Source organism: Physeter macrocephalus, chromosome 18, assembly GCF_002837175.3.
Source record: "Physeter macrocephalus isolate SW-GA chromosome 18, ASM283717v5, whole genome shotgun sequence".
NCBI classification, from domain to species: domain Eukaryota; kingdom Metazoa; phylum Chordata; class Mammalia; order Artiodactyla; family Physeteridae; genus Physeter; species Physeter macrocephalus.
Genome location: NC_041231.1, coordinates 6672516 through 6691136, shown reverse-complemented (window position 1 = coordinate 6691136; position 18621 = coordinate 6672516). Strand labels below are relative to the sequence as shown.

Genomic DNA, 18621 nt, shown 5'->3' with positions numbered 1-18621 from the left:
ATATATATATATATAACTGAATCACTTTGCTGTACAGCAGAAATTAACACAACACTGTAAATCAACTATACTTCAATAAAAAAATAATTTTAAAGTCAATAAAATCACAGAAAAGGAAAAATAAATAAATAAATGGGCAGAAGATCTGAACAGACATTTTACCAAAGATGACAAACAGATGGCCAACAGGTACAGGAAAAGATGCACAACATCACTAATCATCAGGGAAATGCAAATCGAAACAAAAGTGAAATACTACTTCATACCTGTTGAGAATGGCTATTATAAAAATGACAAGAAATAATCATTTTGGTGAGGATGTGGAGTACAGGAAACCCTCAAGCACTGTTGGTAAGGATGTATTAATAAATTGGTCCAGCTACTATGGAAAACACTTTGGAGGTTCCCCAAAAAATTAAAAATAGAACTGCCATATGATCCAGCAGTTCCACTTCTGGGTATTCATCCTAAGGAAACAAAAACACTAATTCGAACAGATATCTGCATCACCGTGTTCAATGCAGCATTATTTTACAATAGCCAAGATACAGAAACAACTTCTGCTGATGGATTAATAAAAAAAAAAAGAAAGAAAGAAAATGTGTTCATTTACACAATGAAACATTATTCCATCATAAAAAAGAGAATCTTGACAGTAGGGACAACATGGATGCATCCCCAGGGCATCATACTGAGTGAAATAAGTCAGAGAAAGACAAATACCATATGATCTCACTTACACGTGGAATCTAAAAAAACAGAAGCAAAACAGTAAAAACCCAAGCTCACAGATACAGAGAACAAACTGGTGGCTGGCCACCCAGAGGCAGGGTGTGTGGAGTGAGCAAAATGGATGAAGGGGGTCAAGAGGTTACAAAGACATTTAGTTATGTACGGCAATGTGACTATAGTTAGTGATACTGTATTGCATATCTGAAAGTTACTAAGAGAGTAGGCGTTAAACATTCTCATGTTTACAAACATTCTCATGTTTTACAAAAAATTCTGTAACTTGTATAATGATGGATGTTAACTAGACTTATTGTGGTGATCATTTCACAACATATACAAATATCGAATCATGAAGTTGTATACCCAAAGCTAACATACTGTTACATGCAAAGTATACCTCACTTTTTTTAAAAAAGGGAAAAACTCAATCTAAACCTTGCACTTTATAAAAAAATTAACTCAAAACGAATCATAAACTTAAAAGTAAACCATAAAACCATGAATCTTTTAGAAGAAAACAGAGAAAAATACTCAAGACCTAAGGCTTTGTGAAGAATTCTTAAACATGTCTCCAAAAGCATAGTGTATAAAAGAAAAAATAATCAATAAATTGGACTCTATCAAAATTCAAAATTTTTCTTTGGAAAAGATAGTTTTTAAGATGATGAAAGAATCACTACACAGAGTAGCTCCCCCTAGCCTTGGTGTCCAGAGTTTTTATTGGGGCTCCATTAATGACTGATTGATTGACTGATTCATTGATTGATTGATGGCCCGCATAGCAATCTCAAGTCTCCATGTCAGGAGGGGGCGTGTCTTGATGTGCTGATGGCCAGGGGCACAGCAGGGGGTGGCAGGCAGCAGAAGGCTACCTCGGGGCTGGTTATCTGCCCAGGAGAACTGAAAGCATGCATCCACACAAAAACGTGCCCATGACACGGCGTGACCCAAAGCCCCTGCCCTAAGTCACGCTGTTGGTCTTTCCGGCCCCACCAACCTCCATCCTGTGACTCTCTGGTGAGGCTTCAGCCTAAGATCCAGTGTGGTCAGCCCCCAACCTAACCAAAGACACTCCTATCAGGCATGACACAGATCACCTCCCAGAAGCCAAGGGCAAAAGCCAGACCTCTCTTGGGCAAGGCCAAGTTCCTTCCTACACACCATGAAGTTCACTCTTTTGAAGTGTACGATTCCTGCCATTTGAGGAGAGCATCCTAGGAGCTTGTCGGCAAACCCTGGGGGCTTTTGCAGAATGCACTCACCATTCTGTCTCTAGAATCCATTGTTGCTCTGACCTACAGATCCCAGACTTGAGCTGCAACACGTCCCAGCTCTAGCCAGCCCCGTGTGCTTCAGACCGGCCCCCAGAGTCCTAACTGGCAAGAGCCAGTTTCTTAACATTTATCCTGTTGCTGTTTGCCCCGGATTCGGTGGTTTCTGTACACGGACAGACTCCTTGGTTTGGTGAAAGTCAAGGGGAGATTCTGACAGCAGCCAAGGGCCTCTGTTCAGTCCTCATCGGGCTTTTCCTCCAGGTGCTGGGCTTGTCCCTATACTTAACGCCACTCAATGTACAAAGGTATATAGAGTTATAGCACCCCTAGATTTTCTCTAATTGTTTAATATATTGTACAGTGTTTAATACATGGCAACTTTAAAGCTGTCTGTCCACCTTTATTTCAAAAATCTAAACACAGGGCCAGCATATACTTAAGTTCAGTATTTGATGGTGAAATTTAAATTTGAATAAAATAGTATACCCCCCCCCAAAATAAGTGTACAATTCAGCAGTTTTAGTATACTCCCAATGTTGTGCAACCACAAACACTGTCTAATCCTAGAACATTTTCATCACTCCCCACTTCTCCTGCATCCCTCCTCTCAGACCTTGGAAACCACTGATCTATCTCTACGGACTCGACTATTCTAGACATTTCATATGAATGGAATCATATAACAGGTAGCTTTTTATGTCTGGCTCTTTTTATTAGCATAATATTTAAATTTATTTATTGTATTTATTTTTGGCTGCATTGGGTCTCCGTTGCTGCGCGCAGGCTCTCTCTAGTTGCGGCGAGCGGGGGCTACTCTTCGTTGCGGTGCGCGGGCTTCTCACTGTGGTGGCTTCTCTTGTTGCGGAGCATGGGCTCTAGGCGCGCAGGCTTCAGTAGTTGTGGCGCACAAGCTAAGTTGCTCTGCGGCATGTGGGATCTTCCTGGACCAGGGATTCAACCCGCGTCCCCTGCACTGACAGGCAGATTCTTAACCACTGCACCACCAGGGAGGTCCCTATTAGCATAATTTGTAATTGAGGCATCGTTGATTACATATTAGTTTTAGGTGTAAAACAGTGATTCAAAATTTTTATAGATTATGCTCCATTTATAGTTACTACAAAATATTGTACTGTGCTGTACGATAGATCTTTGTAGCTTATTTATTTTATATGCAAGTCTGTACCTCTTCCTCCCCTACCCCTATCTTCCCCCTCCCCCTTCCCTCTCCCCACTGGTAACCACTAGTTTGTCCTCTCTGTGAGTCTGTTTCTTTTTTGTTGTATTCACTAGTTTATTTTTTAGATTCCACATGTAGGTGGTAACATACAGTGTTTGTCTTTCTCTGTCTGACTTATTTCACTTAGCACAATGCCCTCCAGGTCACTTAGCATAATGAGTTTTTGTTTGTTTTGGTTGAGCCAGGTCTCAGTTGCAGCAGGTGGGCTCCTTAGTGGCAGCTCACCGGCTCCTCAGCTGTGGTATGCGAACTCTAAGTTGTGGCATGCATGAGGGATCTAGTTCCCGGACCACGGATCAAACCTGGGCCCCCTGCATTGGGAGCGCGAGTCTTACCCACTGCGCCACCAGGGAAGCCCCCTAGCATAATGTTTTTAAGGTTCATCCGTGTTGAAGTATCTGTATCAATACTTCATTCCTTTTTGACGGCTGAATGTTATTCCACGGTATGGATGTTCTGTTCATCAGCTGATGGACATTTGAGTTGTTTCACTTTCTGATTATTGTAAATAATGGTGCTGTGAACATCCATGTGCACGTTTTTGTGTGTATGCATGCTTTCAGTTCTCCTGGGAGGATAACCAGCCATGAGGCAGCCTCCCCGCCTCCCCTGCCCCCATGCTCTTGGCCATCAGCACGTCAAGACAGGCCCCCTCCTGGGGGGACAGACTCAACATCCGGACTTCCTGCTGTTGTCAGCATCTGAGTCACGGGGCCTCTGAGCTCTGAGAACAGATAGGGGGGCCTCCAGACTAGAGAAGGAAGGCGCTATTGATCCTAACTAGGATAGCTGCAAATCATGAAAGAAAAAGAGAGTTATCCCTCACCAAAACTAAAGAACGGAAGGACCACGAGGGGCCACCTGCTGCAGCCCAGAGGTGGACACTTCCGTTGCCTCTGCACCACCTCCAGGGGGCGGCCACGGGGGTGCCTGGGCCTCCAGGGAAGGGGACTTCTGCAGCGTAAGCAGCCCTCCAGCCTCACAGCAATCCGCCCTGTCTCCCTGGGGACGAGCTGACGTCTGTGTCCCTGTGGTGTCCCTCTCAGGGCCGTGCAGAACACCCTGCTCCCTGCTGGCCGGGGGGGGGGCGCCTCGGGAGTCTGAAGGCGGCCGGGGGCGCCGGCGCCTCGGGAGTCTGAAGGCAGGACGCAGTTTCCTGAACCAGCCTCCCTTCCGTAAACCCCTGAAGTCCTCAACCAAAGGCAAGCGGTTCTCCCAGTTGCTGAGCTCTGCGAAGTGCCTTATAAAAACCCCGAGACGCACCGAGTCAACAGGTCCCCCGATAGCCGGAGACACAGAACCTGCGCTTGGCCACCCCTCCCCACCCAGAAACGCGGCGACCTCCCTACCGGCTCTGGTGGCTCTCCCACAGCCGCCTCAGGCCCCGGTCGGCCAAGCCCTCCAGGATGAGGAGGTGGCCCCGCCCGTCCAGCAGGTGGAAGCCGGTGAGCACGTCCAGGTCTGGCCGCTCCTGGATCTTCGCCCGCATCCTCAAGGCGGACGGGATCTGCTGGATGCCGTCCACGGGGCAGGAGTCCAGGCCCAGGGCCCCGGCGTTGATCACGGTGACGTCCTGCAGGAGGCCGTGCAGGAGTGAGAGCTTACCGGAGGTGAACACGAAGATGACGCGGCCAAACCGGGAGGCCGTGGGGTGGGCGTCCAGGGCCTCGGTCCCGGGCCGCAGCGGCACCGCCACGGCCACCCGCAGCTTCAGCAGGCAGCTGGCCTCCAGGTAGTCGCCCGGGGGCATCGGGCCGTGCCGCAGGCCGTCTCCGGGCACCCGGAACCCCACCGCCTTCCTGCTCCTGCTGTCTCGGCCGAGGCGCGTGGCCTTGGGCTCACAGCTGTGGACGGGGACGACCAGGTTCAAGAACTTGTGGCCAAGGAGGAGGTCGGCAAAGCTGACCTGGGCAACCCCGTAAGGGTCCCACATCTTATCCTGGGTTTCAAAGGGGTTGTTCTCCGTCTCTTTCGGGGAAATTAGGGTCTGGAGGTTGAGGTACGAATCCAGCGGGTCCTCCCCAAACAGGGCGGGCTTGCGCGAGCACCCCTCCGACTTGCGGTCCCGGTCACGAACTTCCACCACCATCGGGGGGCCCTCCAGGTATTCCCTCAGGTCGCTGGGATGCATGGCCCCAAGGAAGATGACGTTGATGTCCTGGAAGTAGACGTGGGTCCCGTGGGGCTGGCCCTCAGTCCTATGCACCGGGGTCCTGTGGAACTGGTACCTGCAGTACACGGGGGTGCACAGCCGCTGCGAGAGAGCAGGGGCAGCGGTCACGGGTGCAGCCGCGGGCACCCCCTGCCGGCCCCCCTCCCCTCCAGGTGGCCCCCACCCAGGGGCTCAAGTCCCGGCCCCAGGCTCACCCCCGGCAGCCCCTGCAGCCCCTGCGGCCCGTGGTTCCTCATTCACAGACCCCAAGGACAGAGCCCACTCTGCAAGGCCACTGCGAGGCCCGAGAGCCGTGCGTACAGCGCTGAGCTGGCAGCTGAAGCAGCTACTTCCCCCGGATGGCCAGTGCCATGAGGACAGGCCCTGTGCCTTCTTCCCGTCCCATGGCCGGGCACAGAAAGTGTGGAGAGGAGTGGCTTTTAGAACAGAGAATCCGTGTTTCCCAGACACGCATCTGGAGGGCTGGCACAGCTCACCTTTAGCATATAAAGTGACCAAGCAGAACTTGGGTCTGGGTTTAAGAGGACTCGCAGGCTGAGCTGGAGGTGGGGGGGCAGGGCTGTGTCGGGACAGAAACAGGGAACCTTGTGCCTGCTACAACTTTATCATCAGAAGCTCACCATTACACAAGTGTGTGGTCTGAATGCATACTCCAAGGGTACTATTTCTTTTACTATTTCTTTTACCATTGATGCTGAAATTTTCTTTTAAAATAATCCTGGGTTGGTAGGGCTCCCAGGTACCTGGCAGAAATAATTAAGAAAACCTTCTGGAGAAATCCACTTCCAACCTAGGCCTCAAAGAACTCCCACAGAGAAAGTTCCATCAAACATGGGATCACAGTAAAAAATCACAAAACTCCTAAGGGAAAAGGGTACCACTAGCAAAACCAGATGTACAAAGGCACAGGTATCAGAATGATCAGGTACATAAAATAAATCTATTTGTTCGGTTTTTAAAAAATAAAAGTATATCATCAAGGTCAAAACTATTGTAATTCTATTTACTAGCAAGGAAAATTCTAAAACTGAAAATTTTAAAATATCACCTACAACAGCATCAAAACAAAATGCTTAGGAAGAAATGAAAGATGTTTAAGACCTGTACACTGAAAACTACAAAACATTGCAGAGAGAAATTAAAGAAAATCTAAATGAAGAAATATACAATTTTTATGGTTAGGAAAATGCAATTAATTCTAGAGGAATCATAGACCTAAACATTAAGGCTAAAATCATACCTTTTCTAGAAGAAAACACAGGGTAGTATCTTCATAAACTTGGGGTGGAAAAAAGATTTATTTGATATGACACAAAAAGCATTAACAGAAAAAGTTGATAAGATGGACTTCATCAACAACACTACTAAGGGTTTCCCTGGTGGCGCAGTGGTTGAGAGTCCGTCTGCCGATGCAGGGGACATGGGTTCGTGCCCCGGTCCGGGAAGATCCCACGTGCCGCGGAGCGGCTGGGCCCGCGAGCCATGGCCGCTGAGCCTGCGCGTCCGGAGCCTGCGCTCTGCAATGCGAGAGGCCACAGCAGTGAGAGGCCCGCGTACCGCAAAAGAAAAAAAAAAAAGGCACTATTAAGAAAATTAAAGTCAAGCTCCAGATGGGCAGAAAATATGTACAATGCATATATATGTGACAAAGGACTTGTATCCACAATATATTAATAAAAAGAATATCTATAAATCAGTAATCAAAAAGAAAAATAAAAGAGGCGCTTTCAAATCTGGTTAAACGGAAGAAGCACACCCACACTGCAGCTCCCACTGAATACAACAGAAAGCATGCTTCAACTAAGAGTCCGCATGCCGCAACTACGAAGCCCGCAGGCCACAACAAAGGTCCCGTGTGCCGCAACTAAGATCTGGCGCAGCCTAAATAAATAAATAAATACTAAAGAAAAAACACCCTAGAGAGGTACACGGAGCAGCTTCTGAAAAGTAAAAGGCAGTGCGCAGATTGGAGAGACCAAACCCAGTGAGTTTCCTGGGTTTTATTCTCTTCCTGCATGTCCCAGACTAGACGCAAAGGAAGCCTGAATCCCAGAATTATGCACCAGGCATGGAGAGACAGAGCTCCCTTTCTGTTCCAAGGAATGGGGTGGGGGAACCCATGAGACAGAGAGAGTGGAAGGAAATCCCCTATTGCTTTTCTCTCCTGGACCTGCCCGCCAGCAAGTTCAAGTTCCCAACCTGTAATCTGTTTGCAGTGGCAGCAGCTGGGCAGGCAACTGAAAATCTGAACAGATGAACTGTGACACAAACAGTGTATCAAAATGTGCTGTTCCTTGGCTCGTCACCGAGCTCCTGTTTGTACCAGGCCCCGGGCTGGGCGCCGGGGACGCTGACACCACGGTCCCTTGTGCGGGCGACTTCAGCCCGCTGGGGACATGAACTAAACATCAGGTCATGCGGTTTAAGTGGCAGACTAAACACATACATCTGGTTACACCCCTCACCGAACTCCCCTAAAACCAGAGGGAGTTGTTTTTTAAGACGTAAACATACAAGGACAAGGAGAAGAGAACGGAAGCAAACAGTGTATCAAAATGTGCTGTTCCTTGGCTCTCATGCTTGACCGATGGTCACCGAGCTCCTGTTTGTACCAGGCCCCGGGCTGGGCGCCGGGGACGCTGACACCACAGTCCCTTGTGCGGGCGACTTCAGCCCGCTGGGGACATGAACTAAACATCAGGTCATGCGGTTTAAGTGGAAGACTAAACACATACATCTGGTTACACCCCTCACCGAACTCCCCTAAAACCAGAGGGAGTTGTTTTTTAAGACGTAAACATACAAGGACAAGGAGAAGAGAACGGAAGCCAGCATGAGCGCTGGGACGGTGGCGAGCAAGCGGTGCAGACACAGCACAGGCGAGGAGGCCGAATTCCAAGCATGTGATGGAGAAGCTGAGAACCAGCCACATTCTCTGCAAAATCCTCGAAAGACTTAGGAACTGGCAGGACCCAGCATCTGTGGGTCTGGGGGTCCCAGGGGAGAGCCCAGCAAGGGAACCGGTGCAAGTCCCCCGAGAGGCCGTCCGGCCCAAGTGCCCTCCCCTCCCCTACTGCTTGGCAGGAGGCTGTCAGTTTCCTGTGCAGGCAAATGAATACAGGGTCCTGAGAGCTTCAAAACACTGACGAGAGAGAAAAGAGGAGACCCGCACTAACAGAGAGGCACACTGGATTCAGGGGTGGGAGGGCTCAACACAGGAAGACGCCAGCTCTCCCCAGACTGGTCTATGGATTTAATGCCAAGTCAGGCAGAATCCTAGCACACGTTCCTGTAGATAGAGACAAGCTGATTCTAAAATTTATATGAAAGGGCAAAGAAATGGAAGAGCTAACGCAATTTTGAAAAAGAAGAATAAAGGATCCAGAAATAGTCCTCTACCAGTACGGCCAACTGATTTTTGTCAGAAATGCAAAAGAAATTCAATGAAAAAAAAAAAAGGCTTTTCCACAAATGGTGCTTGAACAATTAGTCATGTGTATGCAAAAAAAAAAACATTAACTTAAACCTTATACATAAATTAACTCAAAACTGATTATAGATCCAAATGTAAAACTATAAACATATAGAAGAAAACCCCTGTCACCAGGGGTTAGGCAAAGCGTTCTTAGATGTGACACAAAAACACAATCTATAGAAGACAAAAATGTATAATTTGGACTTCATCAAAATTAAAATAAGAGAATAAAAAGGCAGACTACAGACTGGGAGAAAATATCTGCAAAGAATATATCCCAAAGAGGACTTGTATCCAGAATAGATTTAAAAACTCTCAACTCAACAACAGGAAAACTAAGAACTCAGTTGAGAACTTCTCTGGTGGCGGAGTAGTTGAGAGTCTGCCTGCCTATGCAGGGGACACGGGTTCGGGCCCTGGTCCGGGAAGATCCCACATGCCGTGGAGCAACTAAACCTGTGTGCCACAACTACTGAGCCTGTGCCCTGGAACCCGTGAGCCACAGCTACTGAAGCCTGTGCTCCGCAACAAGAGAAGCCACCGCAATAAGAAGCCCACGCACCGCAACAAAGTGTAGCTCCTGCTCGCCGCAACTAGAGAAAGGCCGTTCACAGCAATGAAAACCCAATGCAGCCAAAAATAAATAAATTTGTTTTAAAAAAAAAAGAACTCAGTTGAAATGTGGGCAAAAACTTGAATTAACACTTCACCAAAGGGGCCATAAAGTGGCAGATAAGCAGATTAAGAGATGCGCCACATCACTCTGCGTCAGGGAAATGCACGGTAAACCCCAATGAGATAACACTGCATACTCATTAGAGTGGCCAAAATTAAAAATAAAACACTGACAATACCACGTTCTGGGGAGGATAAGGAGCAGCTGGAACCCTCGCACACCACTGGTGAGAATGCAGCCATACCCTCTCCACAGAGCCCGGGAAGCCCACTTGTGGGCATTTATCCTAAAGAACTGAAGGCTTATGTTCACACAAAAGCATGTACACAGATGTTTTAGCAGCTGTGTTCATAACTGCCCCAAACCAGAAACAACCTAAACATCCTCCGTGGGTTAACGGACAAAGACAGACTGCGGTTACATCCAGCTGCAGAATACGATTCAGCAGCAAAAAGGGATGAATTCTAGCTTGCAGGAATCTCGCCGGCATCATACTGAGTGAAGAAGGCTGTACGAGTTGTTCCCTGCTGGAGCAGAGGTCGTTAGTGTGGATGTTACACAATATATAACCCCATCTGTACGACAATCTTCAAAAGTTAAAACTATCACGACGAACACATCTGTGGTTGCCGGGAGTGTGGGTGGGGAAGATGTGGTCATAAAGGGCTAGTACAAAAGAGTTAGGGGGTGCCGTCATAGAGGTGTTCTGTATCCTCACTGTGGTGGTGAGAACACTGATCCACACATGAATTGAAGTTTACAGAACTGTACACCAAGAGAAAATAGTCGATTTTGTAGGATATTTTTACTTTTCTGCTTGCTATTTTAAAAATTAAAAAAAACCAGAGGGTCTCTGGAACGAGGGACAGCTAATGGCATTCGGCTCCTATCCAAACCAGATGTATTAGGTGACCAAATGCTCACGGACCATCCGATGCAGACCCCACGTCCTTTTCATCCCTTGGCTACCAGACCCTTACCCTCCAGGCGGGCAACTGGGAGAGACCTCCAGAGACCGATCTTGAGGTCCCCCCACCACCAGCCCACCCAGGCCACCGCAGCATGAGGCTCAGAGCCCACAAGCCCGCTCAGCACCCAAGGCTGCTTTTGAGGCCCCCATTCTTACCTATGAGCAGCGAACCAGGGGATTAAGACATGTGACAATGGAGACCAAACAAACAGAAAAACCAACTTGAGGAAACAAGGACTGTACAAACAGGGATGGTGACCCACGAAGCAGGAAAACACTGCTGAGTCGGCCGCCCCGGAGCCATCCCCAGATCCGTGATTCTCTAGGAGGACCTCAGGACTCGGCTGTGGTTGGACCCACAGCTGGGCTTCACAAAGGCCAGAGGAGACCAGGCAAAACCTGCCAAGGGAAAAGGGCTGTGAGGCAAAGCAGGGGGACAGGCGCCAGCTCCCCATGGCCTCCTCCTGTGTGTCCCAGGATGCACTGAGCTGCTGCACAACTGACTGTGACAACTCAGGTGACGTACTGTCCACCAGGGAGCTCACTGGAGACCTAGCACCCAGGGTTTTGATTGGGGCTGGGTACTAGGCTCCCCCAGCCTGTGTCCCAATACGCCAGGTGCCCTGGAGGAAAGCATGGTCAGCACTGTTGGCAGAAACAGTCAGGCCCAGGAACCACTCTCATCAGAGAAAGATTCAAGTTCCTAGACACCTGCCAAGGGCCAGCCTTTCAAGCAGACCTTTTTAAAGATAGTCACCTTGGCAATCTAGATTCAATACAATCCCTGTTAAATTACCAATGGCATTTTTAACAGAACTAGAACAAAAAATTTTAAAATTTGTATCAAAACACAAAAGACCCCAAATAGCCAAAGCAATCTTGAGAAAGAAAAACGGAGCTGGAGGAATCACACTCCCTGACTTCAGACTATACTACAAAGCTACAGTAATCAAAACAGTATGGTACTGGCACAAAAACAGAAATATATAGAGCAATGGATCAGGATAGAAGGCCCAGAAATAAACCCATGCACCTATGGTCACCTAATCTGTGACAGAGGAAGCAAGGATATAACATGGAGAAAATAGTCTCTTCAATAAGTGTTGCTGGGGCTTCCCTGGTGGTGCAGAGGTTAGGAATCCACCTGCCAGTGCAGGGGACACAGGTTCGTGCCCTGCTCCGGGAAGATCCCACATGCTGCGGAGCGGCTAGGCCCGTGAGCCACAACTACTGAGCCTGAGCGTCTGGAGCCTGTGCTCCGCAACGGGAGAGGCCGTGACAGTGAGAGGCCCGTGCACCGCGATGAAGAGTGGCCCCCGCTCACCGCAACTGAAGAAAGCCCTCGCACAGAAACGAAGACCCAACACAGCCAAAAATAAATATAAAATAAATTAATTAATTTTTTTAAAGTAAGTGGTGCTGGAAAAACTGGACAACTACATGTAAAAGAATGAAATTTGAATACTCCTTAACACCATACACAAAAATAAACTCAAAATGGATTAAAGACCTAAATGTAAGACCGGATACTATTAAACTCTTAGAGGAAAACATAGGCAGAACACTCTCTGGCATAAATTGCAGCAATATCTTTTTGGATCCACCTCCTAGAGTAATGAAAATAAAAACAAAAAATAAACAAATGGAGCCTAATTAAACTTAAAAGCTTTTCCACAGCAAAGGGAACCAAAAACAAAACAAAAAGACAACCCACAGAATGGGAGAAAATATCTGCAAATAAAAAGACCAACAAAGGATTAATCTCCAAAATATACAAACAGCTCATGCAGCTCAATATCAAAAAAAAACAACCCAATTAAAAAATGGACAGAAGATCCAAACAGACAATTCTCTAAAGAATACATACAGATCGCCAAAAAGCACATGAAAAGATGTTCAACATCTCTAATTATGAGAGAAATGAGGTATCACCTCACACCAGTCAGAATGGCCATCATCAAAAAAATCTGCAAACAATAAATGCTGGAGAGGGTGTGGAGAAAAGGGAAAATGCTGGAGAAGGTGTGGAAAAAGGGGAACCCTCCTAACACTGTTGGTGGGAATGTAAGTTGGTGCCGCTACTATGGAGAACAGTATGGAGGTTCCTTAAAAAACTAAAAATAAAGCTACCATATAACCCAGCAATCCCACTACTGGGCATATATCCGGAGAAAACCGTAACTCAAAAAGATACATGGGGCTTCCCTGGTGGCACAGTGGTTAAGAATCAACCTGCCAATGCAGAGGACACGGGTTCGAGCCCTGGTCCAGGAAGATCTCAGATGCCGTGGGGCAACTAAGCTGGTGCGCCACAACTACTGAGCCTGCGCTCTAGAGCCCACGAGCCACAACTACTGAGCCGGCGAGCCACAGCTACTGAAGCCCACGTGCCTAGAGCCCATGCTCCACAACAAGAGATGCCACCGCAATGAGAAGCCTGCGCACCGAAACGAAGAGTAGCTCCCGCTTGCCGCAACTAGAGAAAAGCCTGCATGCAGCAACAAAGATGCAATGCAGCCATAAATAAATAAATAAATAAATAAATTTATATACATAAAAAAAAATACATGTACCCCAGTGTTCACTGCAGCTCTGTTTACAACAGCTAGGACATGGAAGAAACCTAATTGACCGTCGATGGATGGATAATTTATCCAGGAGTGGATAAAGAAGTTGTGGTACATATACACAATGCAATATTACTCAGCCATTAAACAGAATGAAATAATGCCATTTGCTGCAACATGGATGGACCTAGAAATTATCCTACTGAGTGAAGTAAGTCAGACAGAGGACAAATATCATACGATATTGCTTGTATGTGGAATCTAAAAAAATGGTAAAAATGAACTTATTTACAAAATGGAAATAGAGTCAGAGATGTAGAAAACAAACTTATGGTTACCAGGGGAGAGGGGGGAGGGATAAATTGGGCGATTGGGATTGACATATACACACCACTATATATAAAATAGATAACTAACAAGGAGCTACTGTATAGCACAGGGAATTCTACTCAATACTCTGTAATGATCTATACAGGAAAAGAATGTAAAAAGGGTGGATATGTGTATATGTATAACTGATTCACTTTACTGTGTACCTGAAACTAACACAACATTGTAAATCAACTATACTCCAATAAAAAAATTTTTTAAACTGAAGGAAAATGATTTTTTAACCTAGAATTCTATACCCTATCAATCAATCAAGTATAAGGGTAGAATAAGGATATTTTCAGACATAGGAGATCTTAAAACAAGTATCTCCCATTAACCTCTTCTCAGAAAGCTACAGGAGGATGTGCTCCAGCAAAATCAAAGAGGAAGCAGAGCAAGAGCAAGACACAGAATCCAGGGACAGGAACCCAACAGGAGAGGAACAGGGGACTCCCAAGGTAAACAGCAGCACTAAACTGGCTGGTTCAAAATCAGGGAGCACTGGGTGAGCACCGCTGCTGGGACAAGGAAGCACAGGGCCCCTCCTGAGCGGAGGGTTGCTGCCTGCACCTGAGGAACCCTGCGGTGTAGCGGAGGAGACCTCACACTCGGTAACTCCCGATCCCAGGAACCTCGTCCCTTTGCTGTCTGGCTGTGAGATCCTAAATGAGGAAATGGGGCTGATGATCATACTTCTCACGTAGGGCCACTGCGGGTGAGGCGCGGCAGGAGATGGGCACATGGCTGGGAAAAGCAGCTCTCAAACCGGCCGGCCTGGCTCACTCTTACCTCTAGTTCGCTGAAGGACACAGACCGTGATGGAAGGCAGGAAACACACTTGACCTCTATGGTCAGGGGGTTTAAGTCCCGCTTTTGCTCTTCCGTCATGAGGGGAACTTCTGTTTTTAGGGTCAAAAAACAATCTAAGACGTTGGCCGACCCGCCACTGCCACGACTCACGACAGTTTGCCATCCTGCGGGGAGAGACACACAGCGTTAGAATGTTACTCAGAATGGCCCCGAGACCAGCACGGGAGGGATCAGGCAACCTGAGAGCCAAAGATAAAATTACACAGAAAAGAGGAAAACTTTAAAAAATAATAATTGCGGGCTTCCCTGGTGGCGCAGTGGTTGTCAGTCCGCCTGCCGACGCAGGGGACACGGGTTCGTGCCCCGGTCCGGGAAGATCCCACGTGCCGCGGAGCGGCTGGGCCCGTGAGCCGTGGCCGCTGAGCCTGCACGTCCGGAGCCTGTGCTCCGCAACGGGAGGGGCCACAGCAGTGAGAGGCCCCCGTACCGCAAATAATAATAATAATAATAATTGGGAAACACCTACAGGCAGCATGTCTGCACCACTTTTTCAACTGGGGTCCCATAGGTTCTCCAAGAGAATTTCATTTTGTGATTTAATCTCGATGATCACCTTGTGATATAAGCATTTCCTGAATCATCTATAGGCTACAATCAGGAACAATGACGCTTGGGTCCCACCCCCAGTCGCATGGGCTTGGTCTCGGCTGTAGCCTCCACACTGGAATTTTTAAAATCTCTCCAGGTAATTCTGGAACCACCAGACTTGTGCTGCGAGTCCCGTAGTTACTGGCCGTATGTGGATATTTATGTTTAAATTAATTAAAATTAAATATAATTTTAAATGCACTTCCTTCGGACTTCCCTGGAGGTCCAGTGGTTAAGACTCCACGCTTCCACTGCAGGGGGCACAGGTTCAGACCCTGGTCGGGGAACTAAGATCCCACATGCCGCGGGGCATGGCCAATAAATAAATAAATTAAATAAATAAAAGGCACTTCCTTCATCACATGAGTCCCACGTCACACGCTCAGCAGCCATGTGTGGCTATGAGCAGACACGGAACAAGTCCTTCACTGCAGAAAGCGCTGGAGCACTTCTCCAGGCACTTCTCTTAGACTAGAGCACATTCAGGAACAAGTAACACCAGTGTCTGTGTTCGGTGCCCAGCGGTGTCACTTTCACTGTTGTAATCCAGGGAGGGAAGTGTAGGTACTGACGTAGAACACAAGCGGTACATTCGCGCCAAATCCAGCCCGGCAAACCTCCTGCCGTGACAGCTGTGCAACAGTGCGACTGCAGAGAAGGGTGGGTGACTTGACCACTGCAGGGCACGTGGGCAGCTGTGAGAATACTTTTCTCACAAAAGGGGCCCATATATTTCACCAGGTGGAGAGACACTGGTGAAGGCTAAAAAAAAAAAAAAAAAAAAAAGCAAAGCTCCAGATTTGCAAGCAGATTTTTCAAACCCTAAATCCGACTGTCAGGCATCATGGACCTACAACAAGTTAGAGGCTCTTTGAGGCTCGATTTCGTGGTACGCAAAATGGACAGAGATACCACCTTTCTTAGGGTTAAGAGGATGAAGAGGGATTATGTACGAGAAGGTGTCAGGAGAACCGCCCCTCCTAGCACAGGGTCCGTGCTCAAAAAGACCAGTTCTATTTCTTTCATGATGCTGGTAAATATATTTTTAGGGCACGTGAGAGCCCCATCACTCACACTCAGAAAGAGCAGTTGCTTCCAGAACAAGTCCCAGGTCCGATGTGTGCACTGTCTGCCTGGGCCGTGGGCATCTCCTGGGGACACCCCCCCCCACTTCTCCCTGTGACTCTCTTCAATAAACCAACTCATGAAGACCATAGCCAATTCTGATCTGTGTTCTAGAGCTTTGCAAGCCTTTTCATAGAAGACTGCCCAGTTTAGAAGGACTCTCTAGTGCAAACATCTACTCATATCATCATTCAGAAATCTCAGGTGATGTCAGCCATGATCCAGGGCAGGGATCTCAACCTCAGCACTACTGACACTTGAGGACTGATAATTATTCGTCATGAGGAACATCCTGTGCAGCATGGGACATTCAGCAGTGTCCTACTCCCACTTGTGACACCCAAAGATGCCTCACAGAGTGCCAAGTGTCACCAGGGGCATAAGTGCCCAAGGTGAGAACCAGTGTCCCACGTAAGGAACAAGGCAAGGACGAGCGGCCACCACAAGGTTTGTGCACCTACAGCTGCCGGACTTGAACATGATAGGTCCAGGGATGTCAAGTGATCGCCCAAGGACTCTTGGCCAATAAGCAGCGGAACCAGTGTTGAAACCAGTCCTGCATGGCTAAAAGTGTGGCCCCTCCTCTATGCAGTAAATATAAGAGTTCACTCCAAACACAGAACCTTTCTAGATAACTTACTGGCCAACAATATTTACCACTAAGGTATGCAAAGTCTGCGGCCTAATCTTAAACTGAAGATGGGGCTTCCCTGGTGGTGCAGTGGTTGAGAATCTACCTGCCAGTGCAGGGGACACGGGTTCGAGCCCTGGTCCGGGAAGATCCCACATGCCACAGAGCAACTAAGCCCGTGCGCCACAACTACTGAGCCTGCACTCTAGAGCCCGCAAGCCACAACTACTGAACCCACGTACCGCAACTACTGAAGCCCACACGCCTAGAGCCCATGCTCCGCAACAAGAGAAGCCACTGCAATGAGAGGCCCGTGCACCGCAACGAAGAGTAGCCCCCGCTCGCCACAACTAGAGAAAGCCCGCGTGCAGCAATGGAGACCCAACACAGCCAAAAATAAATACAATAAAATAATTTATTTTAAAAAAATTAAATTGAAGATGACCAAAAATAATCATTCTAGTTTTGGAATAATCTTATGCTATTCTATTTTATGGCAAAAAGAAACCTACAATTGGCCTGCTGAGCCACGGCCACTTGCAGTCATGACCACGAGGCGTGGCCTCGGTGCCAGGGAGCAGGGATCTTTCTGCCCCCACGTCAGAGGCCCAGGGCCCTACACGCAGCCCACCCAGATGTCCGGGCGAAGCAGCTGCCACCTCCTCACCAGTAACCTGCCTGAGTTCTGCTGTGTGCAGGGCTCCCCGCTAAGCCATTTACACACATTATCTCTCGTGATCCTTCCTACAGCCCCCTGGGGCGGGAGTTATTGTCCCCATTTCACAGACGAGGAAACTGAGACTCAGAGAAAGCAGGCGACCTGCTGGTAAAGGGCTGAGCCAGGATTCAAAGTCTGTTTGTCACTCTTGCAATAACTGTCACTGTACAGGGCCATGGCGGCACAGGTTAAACGGAGGGGAGGCCCAGGCACCTCTTGGCTTCACCTGCTGGAAGTGGTCACACCGGCCAGACCAGGACCATTCGGTGTCTCCCTCGCCTCACAGCAAAGTAAGGAGCAGGTCAGGCAGGTCCCCCGGGGCCCACCCGCCTGGAGCAGCACCGGTTGCTTCTGGGTTCAAGACCAAAGAAACATGAGCCAAAGTCACTGCCCCAGGCGGGGCCACGTGGCCGCTGCGTGAAAGGCCCGGTCCTCCTGCACACGGCTCAGCAGTGGGTAAGAGTCTCTGAAAGCTCACTTTGGGTGGAACTAATTTTCAAAAATTCGTCTAAACGTGTAGACAAAAAAGTTAAAAGTAGTTCTTCAAAACATACCGACATCAACCCAAGCGCCTGTGGGAATAAGGATTTTCCCGGCACCCCCGGCACCGGACTCTGACCCTATGGGGTTTCACTGACCCTCCGCGTTTCCCTAAGTTTCTCCAGATAGGCCAGAAGGGGGCACTCGTTCACCCTGATGGTCAAAAACCCCACAGCGAAATAAGTTTGAGATTATTTTCTAAAAAGAAAGAGGGTTCCCCCCATATTCCCTTTTTAAAACAACGTCACATAATTTTACCCAAAATATATTCTGAGCCTTCCATTATCTAAACATATGGACATATTAAATACCTACTTATTATTTATCAAACTTAGTTTATAAACTGTGATAGATCTTGCAAAGTAAATGAAGCAAACCCCTGTTCTGCCACTGAGCTGTGTGCCCTCAGGTTTAGCTGCTTGACTTCTCTGAGTTTTGATTCCTCCCTGAAAAATTCGTGACAATGATAACCACGCCCTGTACCACCAGCTCCAGTTCACTGCGAAGATCAGAGTTGGTCGTGAGAAGTAAACGATAGAACAAAAATACTGGTCGCCTGTCCTCATTTCCTTTACTAGACGTCTTTGTAAAAATCTGCAGGAACGGGGCTGCCCTGGTGGCGCAGCGGTTGAGAGTCCGCCTGCCGATGCAGGGGACACGGGTTCGTGCC

The 18621-nt window shown here is 48.1% G+C and overlaps 1 protein-coding gene across 1 annotated transcript in view; it reads right to left on the bottom strand.

Annotated features, from left to right (window-relative positions):
* Positions 1-18621, bottom strand: part of CFAP92 (cilia and flagella associated protein 92 (putative)) — a 77692-nt gene that overhangs the window by 31526 nt on the left and 27545 nt on the right. Inside the window, exons 9-10 of the mRNA XM_055079575.1 lie at positions 14269-14453; positions 4596-5500 (exon numbers count right to left, since the gene is read on the bottom strand). Of these exons, the coding sequence (XP_054935550.1) occupies positions 4596-5500; positions 14269-14453 (1090 nt within the window). The remainder of the gene's footprint in view (positions 1-4595; positions 5501-14268; positions 14454-18621) is intronic.